Here is a 14,904-nt window from a genome sequence, read left to right on the forward strand (position 1 = left end):
TCAACTGTCATTAACTATCACCCTTATTTTACAGACGAAAAGCATGAATCCCAGCAAAGCAAAGCAAATTTATCCACGTTCACCCAACTGGTGGGCCAGGTTTGTTCCAACTGCAAATGCCCTGCTTTTAGCCACGTCTTAATGCTGCAACTAGCTAAATTTCACTGTGGGCAAAGCAGGTCATTGCAAACCTCACCAAAAAACTTTTTTCATGACTAGCCCAAAGGGAAAAATTGTGCAAAGTCACCACAAGTCCTATAATTAACAATTGGAGAACTAGGAATTATCATTTTCACATGTAATTCCCTTCTCATTCGAGCATAAAAGTGTCAGAACTTTGTGCCAGGGAAATAGGTTAATAATCAACACTGCTAATGAAGGACACTCATAAATCATACAGGCTCCTCAATGGACATCAAAGTGCAGATATTCAAACAGGCAAAGCCCATGCACTTTGAAAGAGACCTCCTCACTGGGTCTTCCTTCCCTGGTTTGCAAAACAGGAGATGGGTCTGGTCATCAAGAGGCCCTTAGTGCTGGAAGCCTATGTTTCTAGGAGACGAATCCATGCACCTTTTCACAGAGATACTCATATTCAGTCTAGGATCAAGAGACAGAAGGCAAGGAGAGGGGTGGTGGGAGGTTAAGGCTTCAATGCACCTGGTTGGCCCAGAGGTTCCAGGGTCAATGCATTCAGTCTTACGCTGATGTTGTCAGAACGAAAGAGCCAGGCTGGGTACCCAGACCCAGGCACTTAGGGGCTTCCAGAGAGTAACTCTAAATTTCTGCAGCAGATAAAGGCTGAAGAGCAATTGGAGTGTTGACTGTGGAGGGAATTAGGTTACTGGTGAGCATGAGCGCCCCCTATGGTTCAAGCGGACAGAAAAGGTAACACATAAGTTGCAGATGCAGAGATGAGCAGTGCTCAAAACATCTGGAAAGGGTCTTTCTTCCGTGGATGGGCTAAGTCCTTATGTTGTGCTTCCAGGACACGCCTATTCACCTCCCCCACCAGTAGCAGTGGTTTTGTGCATGGACCTGACTTTGTCATTCCCTGACCTTCACCAGCTGCCCACTGCTAGATAAGAATATCTAGCTCCTAACTGGATTTCAGAAACCTCCTTGTTCTGACCCACCACAGCCTCATATCTCACCCCAAGATATACTACACTACTTCTAGTGACCCCACCAACCACACTTCCTGCCTTCCTGCTCTCTATTTCTGTGTTCATTAGTGACCTGGCCCCCTACAGACGCTTCATTATGTCTACTATTATCTGAGTGTCTGCCCTCCCCATAGACTGGTAGCCTCCCAAGGCACAAAGTGTTGGATTTCTCCCTAGATCTCAGTTTCCCCAGCCTGGGCCTATATCAACCAAGTACCCAGGGCCTGTCTGCAAAGTCAACTGATAGATGGATCAGCAAACACAAGTTGTAGCAATGACAGCTGCCTTCCCAGTTTCCACATTCGGGGATTAAGCATGAGAGGCAGTCCCCAGATCTCTCCCCTTGAAATAACAATAAGCTGAACATCTAAAACTCAACAAAAAACACCCAAACTGCACACCAGCATGTCTGAGTATGGGATCTGAGCATAAGAGCTACCACAAGTCAGAACCTCGGGTATTGGGCAGTGGACTGAGAGAAACAAAGAAGCTGCCTCTCACAGCCGGAGCTCCCTGTAGGAGAAGGGGGAGGGGAGAAAGTGCGGCACGACTTCCCTGAACAGCCCTGCCTGAAAGTGCTTGTGAGCTCCACGTGGCCGGCAGCAGTGCCCAATCATCAGGGCAGAAGGCAGAGAAACAGGGACGGCAGAAAAGTGGGGATGGCAGAGAAACAACAGTTGATTTTTACCAGCTGTGGTTACAAAACTGAGGCTGAGCCGCAGTCTCAACTCCCAACCCAGAGGATCCCTCCCCCCATACCCTCAGAGATGGAACACCGCGGAGCCCCAAAGGAATCTGAGCAAATGCTACTGAAACTGTCACTAACACTGACAGAAACTGAGACTGAGGGTAGCGAGCATGATTAAACATCTATAAGGAAAAAAAGACATTATCAACACTTTATATAAAGCAGAGATCCAAGAGGCTTAGACACCACCTACTAGAAACCAAAAGAAAAACACCTTATTTGCAACAGGCTAGAGACCATTATATAATAAATCTTTCTGGAAAAAAACAGAAAAAAAAGCAGAACACACTTTCATTAATGCCCAGGCAGAGAAATAGTTCATTAAACGCCATGAACAACCAAGTGACAAGGCAGCTCAGAAAGAAAGAGAAGAATCTCCATAAAATAAGCTTACAGACATAGAAATATGCAACTTAAATGATAGAGAATTCAGGATGGCACTTCTGAAAAAATTCAGTGAGATCCGAGATGAATCATATCAACAATTTCAAGAACTGAAAAAACAACTAGATGAGCAGAATGAGTTCTTTAGCAAGGAGATTGAAATACTCAAAAAGAATGAAATAGAGTTTCTGTAGAAAAAGAGCACACTGCAAGAGCTGAAAAATGAAATAACAAGCTTGGGAAACAGAGTCGACCAAATGGAGGAAAGAATCAGTGATATGAAGACAGAAATCTAGAAATAAATCAGAAAGAAGAGAGAAAACGAAGAATGAAAAATAATAGAGAAATACAAAAACTAGTTGATACTATTAGGAGAGGAAACATAAGAATAATGGGAATTCTCGAAGGGGAGGAAAAGGAGCAGGAATTAGAAAGCATTTTCAGACAAGTAGTTGACGAGAATTTCCCAAATCTAAGGAATGAGCTGGAGCTTGGAATTCAAGAAATCAATAGAACACTCAATTATTGCAACCCAAAAGGCCTTCACCAAGACACATCGTATTAAAATTATCAAAAATCAACAAAAAGACAGAATTCTCAGGGCAGCCAGGGAAAAGAAGATGGTAACCTATAAAGGAAAACCCATTAGATTATTGTCGGACTTCTCGGCACAAACCTTACAAGCCAGAAAGGAGTGGAATCAAATATTTAAAGTATTAAATGAAAGGAACTACCAGCCAAGAAGAATGTATCCAGCTTAGCTCTCCTTTAGTTATGAAGGAGGAATAAAGACCTTTCCAGACATACAAAAATTGAGGGAATTCTCCAGTTTCTACACTCCTCTCTTTCTTAGAAAGAGCCCCAAATTTTTAGGGTAGTAAATAGCCCAGCTAAAATAATTCCCAGCCTCTCCTGCAGCTAGGTGTGACCAATAGATTAAGTTCTAACCAGTGAGGCAAAGGTGGAAACTGTTGTTTTAAACTTCTGACAAGGCTACTATAGGAAACTAACTCAGCTGAGAGGTGAGCTCTTTCCCCTTTTGGCTATGTGAAATGCAGATGAAATGGCTGGAGCTCCAGTACCCATTTTAGACCATGAGGCGATGTTGAAGATGATGAAGTGAAAAGACAGAAACCTGGGTCCCTGATGACTATGGAGCTGCCACACTAGCCCTATGTGAGACCTCTTGTGTGAAAGAAAAATAAACTCTCTATTAAGCCATGGTTATTTTGGTTTTGTTACCTGATCTTAACTGATATAAAGGCAGAAGAAAGATAAAAGAAGAGACCCATATTCTTCTTCTTTAATTTGTCCAGTCAGGAAGCCACCTTGACTTGGGACATGCCCACCTTATATTTACCCTTACTCTCATTTTGAGATCATGAGCTCAGCTGTTGGCTTCCAAAGCTCCAGCCAAACACCCAAATAATCAGATCGTCCAGTCATTTGGAACAAGCACACAGGAAGGGCCCTGAAGAATCTCTCCCAAGGGTCCTGGTGAAATGCTCTACCTCATTGAAGGCAGCGGCAAGGCTTTCTCAAGAATGATTGCTGCCATCTTAGGAATTTCAATTTTCTTGAACTCTGCTCTCTTGAGTCCTCTCACTTTATCCAGTGCCCCGATCAGTGAGGGGATCTTGACATATATATGTATATACACAATGGAATATTATTCAGCCATAAAAAGAAGGAAATCCTGCTATTTGCAACAACATGGATGAACTTCAAGGTCATTATGCTAAGTGAAATAAGTCGGACAAAGAAAGAAATAGTGTATGATCTCACTTATAAGTGGAATATAAAGCAAACAAACAAAAGACTCATAGATACAGAGCACAGATTGGTGGTTGCAAAGGGGAAGAGTGGTGGGAAGGTGAAGTAGGTGAAGGTGGTCTAAAGGTACAAATTTCCAGTTATAAAACAAATAAGTCCTGGGGATGCAGAGCGACAATAGTCACTAATACTGTGCTGTGTATTTTTAAGTTGCTAAGAGAGTAGATTTTTTTCTAAGAAAAAAAATTGTAACTATGTGTGGTGATGAATGTTAACTAGACTTACTGTGGTGACGACCATTTCCCGATACATCCAAATATTGAATCATTATGTTATACACCTGACATTAATACAATGTTATATGTCAATTATACCTCAATAAAAAACAAAAACAAAAAACCCTTATTTGTTGTCTGCTCTGTATCAGGCACTATGCTCAGGGATAGAGGTTCAGAAATGAAAGATTCTAATGTTATTGAGCTTGCTTCTAACAAGTGAGCGCTATCCTAGAGGTTGAGGCTGGGTGTCAGGGAAATGTAAGCATTGACTGGCCCAGCCTGGGAGGCTGGGGGAGAGACCCTCCCCTGATGGAGAAGCCAACTTACTCTCTCTGGGCCTCCTGAGAAATTAAATTAGCCAAAGTCACTGAGTTGCTGTCAAACCTGGATTCAACTCAGAGGTTGGTGTCAAAGCTGAGGCAGTGTGCTCTGACTTCAACTGCTGTCGTTGCTTCCCACCACAGGGGTACTTGGACGCTCGATGGTGATCTGGCAACAGGCAGGGGTCCAAAGCTGACCCAGGTCTCCAAGGCCCCAGAATCTGCACCACACACCAGGGCCGTTGTCCCTAGTCCAGGGTTTTGAAGAGACCCTCCAAGGTAACTCTAAGTTCACCAGAATCCCCATCTCTGTCCTGACCCCTGCAGAAAACACTTCATCCCCATGATGTCAGGAATCACTGTCTGCCATCAGGGAGGCTCTGCTCCTTCTAAATACTTTCTAATTTCAGTTCAAAAATCACAGGGAGAGATCGCTGTTTTAAAGCTATTCTGAGCAGTCAGAGTTTTAACCAAATTTGCCAGAACAAATGAATAATTCACATCAGTGAAGAGGTTGGAGGGCAGAGGCCCCAGGCTCACCTTTAGGGGTAGGTAGGCAGCAATGGTGATCCGGGCACTCAAGTGGATGTGGCCATGTTTATAGCTCACAAGGAGCGCGGTGTACCCCTGGGCCTCGGCTCTTACCCTGACACCGCTGCAGTGCTCAGACCCCGGCTGCAGCCTCCCTGCAATAAGAGGAAAGTCAAATAGTCACAGTGAACGTGCCTCTGTCAGAAAGACATGATAGGCTGACAGTCTCTCTTTCATCCTGGGCTTGCTTCAATCTAATTTTTGAATTTAACATTTTTAAGTATACTTCCCATACCAAAAAAAATATACTTGTCATAAGCATACAATTCACAATGATTTTTTCCCCCCACAAACTTAGTATATCCTATACTTAGGACTGGGATCAAGAAACAATTTGACCTGTACACTGGACTATTCCACAGACCTTCCAGTCACTAGCAACTCCCCAAAGGAAAAACCACTGTTAGCTACTTTCTAACAGCACAGCACAATTTTGCTGGCTTCTGTCTTTTAAATAAAGAAGAGGTCCACAACCCCTGGGCCGCAGACCAGTACCAGCCTGTGGCCTGTTAGGAACTGGGCGGCACAGCAGGAAGTGAGCGGCAGGAGAGCGACTGAAGCTTCATCTGTATTTGCAGCTGCTTCCCAGCGCTAGCATCACCATCTCAGCTTCACCTCAGAGCATCAGGCATTAGATTCTCATAGGAGCACCAGTCCCTGGTGCTAAAAAGGTTGGAGACTGCTGATATAAAGAGAATCATTGAACATCAACTCCTTTGTGTCTGCCCTCTTCAACTCAGTGTTGGTAGTAAGATTCCTCTTTATTTTTTGCAAGTTGTAGTTTGTTTATCCACATTTATAAGTCATTCTGTTGTGTGAAGAAACCACAATTCATTTTTCCATGCTACTAAGAAGATCTGGTTTATTCTCAGTGCAGGACGATGATACACAGTGCTACCATGAACATTTCTTTCAGTGCACATTAATTTTGGTGGACATGTTTTGGCCTTTCTGTTCAGTGTGTCCTTAAGAGTGCCCTGTGTGCACCCCTAGTCCTTATTGCCTAGGAGCATGCCTACATTCAGCTTTTGTCATTACTGCCAAATATATTTCCCAAAATGGTTATATCAAGTTATACTGCTACTAGCACCTGCACTACATTCCTGCCATACTTGGTATTTTCCATTTTTTAAAAAAAAGCCATTCTAGTGGAAGTGTAGTGGAATTTTACTGTTTTCTTTCCAAAAATTTAGAAAAATTACACTTTGAAACCCTACATTCCCATTTCCTAGATTCTATAATTGACATTTTGCTCTTTCTCTTACTGTATTATCTATCCATCCATCCCCTATCCATCCATCAATTGATCTTATTTTTTTATGCATCTAAAAGTAAGTTGCAGGCATCAGTACACTTCATTCTAAATACTTTAGCAAAAACATAATTATCTATAGTTCAATATTTATTTATGGTATGTTTTTTCTTAAGATCAAATTTACACATAACAAAATGCACAGATCTTAAGCGGACCACACCACAAATCCTGACAAACACAGCCACCCATGAAACACCAACCTCATCATGATGCAGAACACACCCACCACCACAGGTTCCACACGGTTTTCCTAGGCAATCTCCAAGCACACTTTCCCTGGAGGCCATTGCTATGTTGTTCTGATTTTTTCTACCATAGTTTAGTTTTTTAAAAAATAAGTTTTACTGAAATATAACTCACATATTGCAGAATTGTCCATTTAAAGTATACACAATTCAGTGTTTTTTAACATATTCACAGAGTTGTGCAACTATCACCACTAATTTTAGAACATCTCATCCCCCAGAAAGAATCCCCACATCCATGACCAGTTACTCTCCTTCCCCCAGCCCCCATCCCTGCAGCCACTGCTCTGCTTTCGGTCTCAACACAGATTAGTTTTGTCTTACACTACACATCGGTGAACTGTGCTCTTTGTGTCTGTGTCATCTCATGCAGCATGTTTTTGAAACTCAGCCATGCTGTTACATGATCAATGATCGCTTCCTTTAGATTAATGAGAAGTATTCCAATTCCACTGCAAGGGTGTTCCACAGTTTGCTTATCCATTTACCAGTTGATGGGTATTTGGGTTGTTTCCAGTTTGGGATAATTAGGAATAAAGCTGCTGTGGACATTCATGAACAATCTTCTCCATACTCTTTTTACTTTTACTTTCACTTAGGACATTTCAGTGCATGCTGTTTTGTCAATGGCCACCATCATGACCCTATGCTGACAAGAAGGGTGAGCCACAGAGTCCACAAGCAGAGCTCAGGAGCTCCTGAAAACAGCAACTTTGCCAAATGGGCCTATCTGTGTCCACAATTACACAAAAAGAATAGGGAAATGACTGGTTTGAGTGTGGACCCTGCTTGGGACCCTCTTCCAGTTGGGTACACAGAGTCTGGCAAATGCTTATCTGGACATGACCCCGAATTATGAGACAGGAGTCAGGCCCTTTGTAGAGCTGGGAAGAGGTGCTGAAGAACGAAGCCCTGAGGGACACACTCTGGCTCCGATAGCATGGCAAAGAAGCTTCCTGAAGCACGCCGCCATCCTCCTCCACCCCAGCCTCCCTGGTGTGAAGACTTTCAGCACTCTCTGCGCATCATCAGGCCCCTGTCCTGGCGAGGGGAGGCCCGTCTATTCTGACCTGGCTGGAATCTGAAGCACACCACACCCTTTCTTATCTCCAGGCTCCCACGTACTCTTCCTGCTCCTCGGAATACTCTTCCCCCATTTTCTCCTAGTCTCGTCCTTCAAGTCTCAATTATGGCCTTCCCAGACAGCCCCAAACTGGCTTAGGCACCCATCTTCTACATATTTCTTCCAGGAAACATGTTTGGGCATTTTGAATGGGTACACGCCTAAGGACCTGTGCTTCCCCACTGGTGCACTCTGTCCCAAGGACCATAACTACCTGTTGAACCATCTTTCTTGCTAAACTGTAATGGCCATGCACTTGAAACCACATCTTTCATGTTTACCAGGGGACTGCCAGAGCATAGCACTTAGTAGATACTCAGTGAACAGGGGGCTGAAAACCAACCGAGGCTCAGAGCAGAGAAAGGACCAAGGCAAAGCAAGAGCTGAGGGGTTGCCACCCCTGGGGCAGTGGGGTAAGCCTGACCAAGTATGATCATGGGAGTTCCATGGAGAGGTTCATGGTAATTCCCACAAGCCAAGGGGCTTTTTAAGTGGTACTCAATGATGAAGACAAGGCAGAAATGGGATCCCCGTGGCCAGGTTCAGAAGAAAGAGGGTAAAGCCCCGAACTGACCCAGATAATGCTGGCAGAGGTAGTACCTGGGGCTTCAGTTCCCAAGGGAACCTGGTACAGCCCCTTTCCAAGAACATGACCTGAGTCCCATAAAGTGTACTCTTAACTTGGATAAAATCAAGGACATGCACTTGGGAGAGGGAGACGGGGAGGAGGAGAGAGGGGTAAGAGGGAGAAGAAAACCATTAGCCTAACATGGGGATCACAACTGCCCCCATATGTCTGGTCCATGAGCCTCCTCTGCCCCAGGACACATGTCACAAAGTCTGTTGAATCTGTCTTTCAAGTTCCATAGATTTCCATGACATAAGCAAGTCTCTGCTCTGACCAGGCTCCAGGTTGTAAGATACATGTTGCTCATATAACCTGGGCCCTACCACAAGCCTTCACAAAGCCACAAAGACTTTACATTGGGGGACACTTAAGGAGCTTTCTAAGGGAAATTTTGACACTGCATGGTTTCTGTCTCAGCTGCTGTCTTCAGAACCAAACTCCTTGAAAAATGCCCCTACACTGGGCTAAAGGACATTCATTAGTAACCTTCACAGCAGGCATAGGCCTGCTACCCCCATTTTATACATGGAGAATCTAAGGCAGAGAGGTTGGGCAACTTGCCTGACATTACGTGGAAGAAGTAGTGCTTAGACCCAGGACTGTGGAATTTCAAACTCAGTCCTTTATTCCTGGGACCTAATGGATGCTGTCTTCTTTCCAGGACACATGTTGGGGACAGTGCTAGAGGAGCAGCCTCCTCTCCTGCTGTCAATGGGCCTCTCTCTCCTGAATGCTCATGTTTACTTCCATCCTAAACGGTTGTCTCACTGAGGACACTTAAGATCTCATAAAGCTCAGTTTCTCCTGGATGGTCAGAGGACACAGCTGCACCCTCCAGGGAAGGACAGGGATGCAGTTTGCTCAGTGATGCCTCAGAGATGACACAGCCTCCTTCCTCCGTTCAGCTTCACATTCAAACAGCTCCATGAGTAACCACAACTACAGCAGAGGTGTGCAAAGTCACCTGGCATCACAGGTGATCCTGCAAACACCTCTGCCAGTTAGGCTTCCTAAACCCTGCCAGGATGAAGTTGTTACTCCACTGCTCAAAATCCGTCAGTGGCTCCCCACTGCTTGGACACTAAGGTCCAAACTCTCCAGTGTCCTCCGTGATTCATTATTGAACAGGTTCAGCCATTCCAGGTCCACTGTGCATGCCCACATCACCGATGTGTCGGTGGACATGCCCGCCTCCCGGCCCTGGCTCAGGAGCTCCACCCACCAAATGCTGTTCCCTATTTCTCTGTTAGTTCTAACCCCCGCCCAAACCTTAATCCTCCTTCAATGGCTCAGCAGTCCTTGGTTTTCTTCATCTGCAAATCAGAGAGGAAACCTCTACTGACCCTGAGCCAATTCCCCTGGGAGGTCCCCTTTTCAGAGGACTAAGGCTCCAGGTCAGTGTCAGACACACACCAATCTACATCCCATCCCACCCCCTGCCCTTACATGACCTTTGACAGCTATGTAGCCTCAGTCCCTTCATCTGATACATGCCCCAACCACAGCTGCTCCTCCCAAGGTAGTTGTGAAGTCTAATGAAGTCATGCACTTGGCAGGGCTGACACACCATAAACTAACTGCTACTGCCACCATCACCACCAATATCACCATTAAAACTCTGCAGGGGATGCTAAAGAGAAAGATCAACATGCATGGCTTCAATGGCTCTGGAGGGGTGGATCTTGCACATCACAAAGGTGTTGTGATTCTGTCACTAACCAAAACCCCCACTGATGGTGTATTCTGAGCACTTATTGCATTTCAGGCACTGCAATAGGCACTGTGACATGCAATTCTATTAAGGATGACACCCATTTTAGAGACGTAGAAACTGAGGCTCAGAGAACACTGTGACACAGCAGGTCACATGGCAGGTAAGACCCAAACCTGACCATTACTGATGGTGAACAATAGGACAAATGTCATTTCTCATATTGTGACCCTCTGCTGCCTCAAGCCCTCTATTTAAGAATCTAGGCCAGTCCATGTTGGAAACTCAGGCGGTCTGCCCCAATCCCACTGTCTGGTGCCCGCTTATTAGTGCTGGTTTACCTGGCAGTGGCTGGAACACGCCCTGGTTCTCCATCTCAACTGTCAAGTCGAAATGGGAGCAGTCGCTCAGGGTGACCACCTCATTGGCCCCGCTGGGTAGGAGGCCATTGATCCTTAGGGGCAGCTCCAGGGTCTGGCCCACTTGTGCCTCCACCTGGCATGGGGCGAACTCCATGCCACTGGGTTCAATCACATACACCTGGAGGACAGAGCATGGACTAGGGTCATCAGGCTCCATGGGAGAAGAAGGGACTGCTGCTTGAATTTACTAAAAGCTGCTGTGTGCTGAGTACTGGAGATGTGTTGGTGAGAAGACTGAGCTTGGGGGATGTGGTATGTGGTGGGCCCTGGGGTGATGTTCAGGAATGGAGCTGTCAGGGAAGGCTCCTCTGAGAGGGTGATGTAGGAACTCAGACCTGCGAGCCATAATCAGAGGAAGCCAGACAAAAGTCTGGGGGGAAAACATTCAGGGAAAAAGAGATGGTCCGTGCAAAGGTCCTGAGGCATGTACCAGCTCAGCACATTGAAAGAATGTAAAGAAGGTAGTGTATAGGGTGGGAGAGAATGTAAAGAAGGTAGTGTACAGGGTGCCTGATGGGGGTGTCATTTCCATCTCCTTGATATAGCCATGAGCTCCTCAAGGGCAGGGCTGGGGCCTGAACCCTCACTGCCCAGCCCACTGTCAACACCAAGAACAAGACCAAGGGCTAAAGGGTGTTTCTGAGTTGAGCCTGAGGGCTGGTTAAGAGGGGGCAGCTAGTGACCACCATCCCATGCCTCCCCCACCTGGGCTATCCTGGCCCCTGAGGTCTCACCTTCATCTCCCCAAAATGTAGTGGATTCTGAACATCATGTGCCTGGATCACACTGAGTCCTATGTCACTGCCTGTTGTCATCACACCCTTAACAGTGACTGTGGCAACCGTGTAACTTGATGAAGACCAACTGAAGTTCCCACTTCCACCTTGGGCCTGGGGGGAAAAATTATCATCTTATCAGACCACCTGCCTGGTCTCTCTCTCTCTGTATCTCATACACACCCACTCACATTCACTCATATACCCTCACTCTCTCTCACACATACCTACTCACACTCATTCTCTCTCTTACACACAAGGTCAACATATCCCCAACATGGAAAAACATGGCATCGAGCCAACACCTGACTGGAGGCTGCCTCCACCTCTCTCTCTCTCCACGCTGCCCTGTTTCCAGAACCCAAGAAGGGCCAGGAAGGTGACACACTTGATTGATCAGGCAGTGGGTACCAGTACAGAGACAGGACACCTGTCACCACTACTAGGGAAACAACAGAAACTGATTGGGCTGTGTTAGCCATAAGGGTTTGAGTCCCAAAGGAGTCAGTCCATGCCAACTAATGTCAGGTGGGCACATGAATACCAGAGACCAAGAACACTTGGTATATGACAGGGTTGGAGACATTTTCCCCTGAATTTCAAATTTTTCTCTAAGGATATTTACAATGCTTTGGGAAAACAATATTTTATAAAAACAAATATATGTGGAGGTTAAATCTGTGTTCCAGGTTTTATTTTGCTTTATTTTCTGTTTTCCAGGGTTTTTTTTTTCCTGATTATCAAAATACATTGCTGTGATTAAAACCTCAGAAAATACAGAAAGTATACTCTCTGATTTTAAATTCTCTCTAACCACTCAGAAGATACTATTAGAGGAAACAGAATAGATGAAGCCCCAATCCCATGGAAACACCCAAAGGAGTGTACCCAGATGTGGGGGGGGGGACGTTTCCCAATTACCTTTATCGTATACTGATAGGCGCCCGTCTTTGGCTGCCATGGAAATGTCAAGATGCTGGGAAAGAGGGTGATGGGAACGTGAATTTCCACCTCCTGCTGGTTCCACACAGGTACACGTAAAGAGTGGACCCCTCCATCCTACAAAGGGGTAAAGGCACCCGATGTCACCATAACAAACAGGTCATCAGCACAGTTTTCCCAGTCAAGCTGCCCTGCCCCTCCCTGGGGATCAGTCACAAAGATATATTTTGTGATTGTGGAAGAGGGGGAAGTAAGATGCCAGATGCTCTGCAGCCTTCTCATCTCAATGGAGATGACTTTCTGTGGCTCTGTACCACTCAAGTAAACACTGCTCGACTTCATCCTCACAGATCCCCTGACAGGATGGATGTGGTTATCCCCACTTTACAGATACGGAAATTGAGGCATGGAATGCTAAAGCAACTTGCCCAAAGCCCGCAGAGCTGAAGTGCAGACTTTGGTAGGAATCACTGTGTGGTCCACAGGCCATTTCCTTCTGCTGCCTCCTGCTCCCTCTTATAGGTCTGGGAAAGGTTTGGTGCTGGGTAGGCAGATGAGAACACCCATGTCAATGTTACAATCAGTAAAGAACTGCTCCCACCTAGAACTGTTGGCTTTTTAAGTACAGGGTTAAATGAAAAGATTTTGAAGGATGTACAGACAAAACAGCCAAAGGGATGCTTGTGGCTCCTGGTTGGTGCATAGCTGGATGCAGGGGGCCCAACAATGCTCCCCCACGAGTTCTGCACTAGAAAGTGCAAGTTCACTTTTATAAGGGCTGGCGAAGGGCAGAGGAAGAGGGGCTCTGGCCTGGTGTGGGGATAGGAAACAGCCCGCCAGACACCCTCTGTAAGCCCAAAGAAGAAACTCTCACGGTACCTGTGAGAGCAGCACATAGACAGAGCTTGGGGCCCTAACTCCCCAGGACCCATGTCCAGCCTGGGTTGACATTTCTGCCTGCAGAGGGCCCAAGGGGCAAAAGAAGGAGGCATCAACTTGCCTGGTCCACTATGGAGGTGAGGGCTGCCTTGATGGCTGTTTGGCCTCTCTTTATTGCCTTGACGTGATGGTACGACCCGTTCTGGGAAGAAGAGAGTACCTCAAAGAACTCAGCGGGAAGCACGGTTTCAATGCGGATGTTCTGGAAGGCGAGGCAGGATAAATTAGAGGTGCTTCTTGACAACCCAGGAAAGTCAGAATGCAGGACAGAAGCAATGTGACTAGAAAAAAGCAGTCAGGCCAGGCCAAGGGCCCCTCTGAGGCTTGCAGGCCTCCAAAAGCCAGGAGATGGCCTGGACAAAGCCCTGGAACTGAGTTCTGACTGCTTTGGTCTTTGACCCCTCCCAGGCTGAAGACCTGGTGCTCTTGTTGTAGTTACCCTTGTGGGGCTCACGAGAGCTCAAAGCCTACTGTTGGCTTTCCTAGGCCCTGAAGTCCCAAAAAGGAAACCATCAAATACAATAAAGGATATCAAAATCCCTTACGGCTAATTCCCCCTAACCTCCCTCTCCCCAAAATTTTGTGATTGACTGAGTCTTTAATAACGTGAGGAAAGCGATAACTTCTGCAAAGAAGCCAAAGAGGAACCCTCGCCTCCTTCTTAAACCTCGGACACCACTAGGAAGGTCCAGGATGATGATCCTAGGAATTTCTCTCAAAGGACTAAAACATTGCCTAGACTCCTCTCCATCTGCCTATTTGTCTGATGTTCCTTTCCAGAGCCAGAAAGCTAACAGAGGTTTGCCTATCACGCAGGACTTCTCAAGAGTTATAGGTATTTCTAATCATGCAGGGAGAAGGTTGGGAAGTGCTCCCTGACTCTCTGCAAAGCAGGAAAAAATGGATTCTCAGAGCTGTGAAGTCCCTGGTCTAATGAGAAGGGCACTGGAGGGCAGCTGGCAGATACCACCTCCCCATCACTGCCTCCTTGGACCCTGCTGCCTGCAGCCTCTTCTCTCCTCCTCAGCCCTGTAGGGAGTGGGGCTGTGGTATGCAGATACACAAATTTACAGTGTTTTGAAATGCCCCAGGCATCCCACAACGGTGCTTCCTATCCACCTAACAGCACCACTAGGAAGTACCTGAACTCAGCCTGCCTGCATGGGGACTCCTGTTCTTTTGGGGGCAGCTTATTCAGCAGCTGCTCCAGGAGACACAGCCCACTTTGCCACCCCATCAGGACCCAAAGAAGGCACTCACGTCTGATGGGTAGACCTTGTTACCGGACTTGTCAAGAACTTCAATGGTAATTTTGTACAGGCGGCCAATCTCGAGCACCCACCTGTCACCAGGGCAGACTGTGAACCCTATAAAACAGGCAAGTGGCAGTGCCTGACAACTCAGGCCACAGGGACATGCAGCTGAGCAACAGGATGGGACCAAGCATCACAACCTCACACTGCTTACCTGGAGGCCCCACAACCACCTGAAAGGGCCCAGACCACTTACCTGAAGAGACATACAACTGCTCAACTTAAGGATA

The 14,904-nt window shown here is 46.3% G+C and overlaps 1 protein-coding gene across 2 annotated transcripts in view; it reads right to left on the reverse strand.

Annotated features, from left to right (window-relative positions):
* The window catches only part of NUP210 (nucleoporin 210), a 96,370-nt gene that overhangs the window by 48,520 nt on the left and 32,946 nt on the right, over positions 1 to 14,904 (reverse strand). For both annotated transcript variants that reach the window (XM_006917440.3, XM_006917441.3), the window contains exons 9-14: positions 14,622 to 14,728; positions 13,423 to 13,563; positions 12,402 to 12,539; positions 11,439 to 11,594; positions 10,624 to 10,822; positions 5,210 to 5,355 (exon numbers count right to left, since the gene is read on the reverse strand). In XM_006917440.3, coding sequence (XP_006917502.1) covers positions 5,210 to 5,355; positions 10,624 to 10,822; positions 11,439 to 11,594; positions 12,402 to 12,539; positions 13,423 to 13,563; positions 14,622 to 14,728 — 887 coding nt within the window. The remainder of the gene's footprint in view (positions 1 to 5,209; positions 5,356 to 10,623; positions 10,823 to 11,438; positions 11,595 to 12,401; positions 12,540 to 13,422; positions 13,564 to 14,621; positions 14,729 to 14,904) is intronic.

Source organism: Pteropus alecto, unplaced genomic scaffold (assembly GCF_000325575.1).
Source record: "Pteropus alecto unplaced genomic scaffold, ASM32557v1 scaffold75, whole genome shotgun sequence".
NCBI lineage: Eukaryota > Metazoa > Chordata > Mammalia > Chiroptera > Pteropodidae > Pteropus > Pteropus alecto.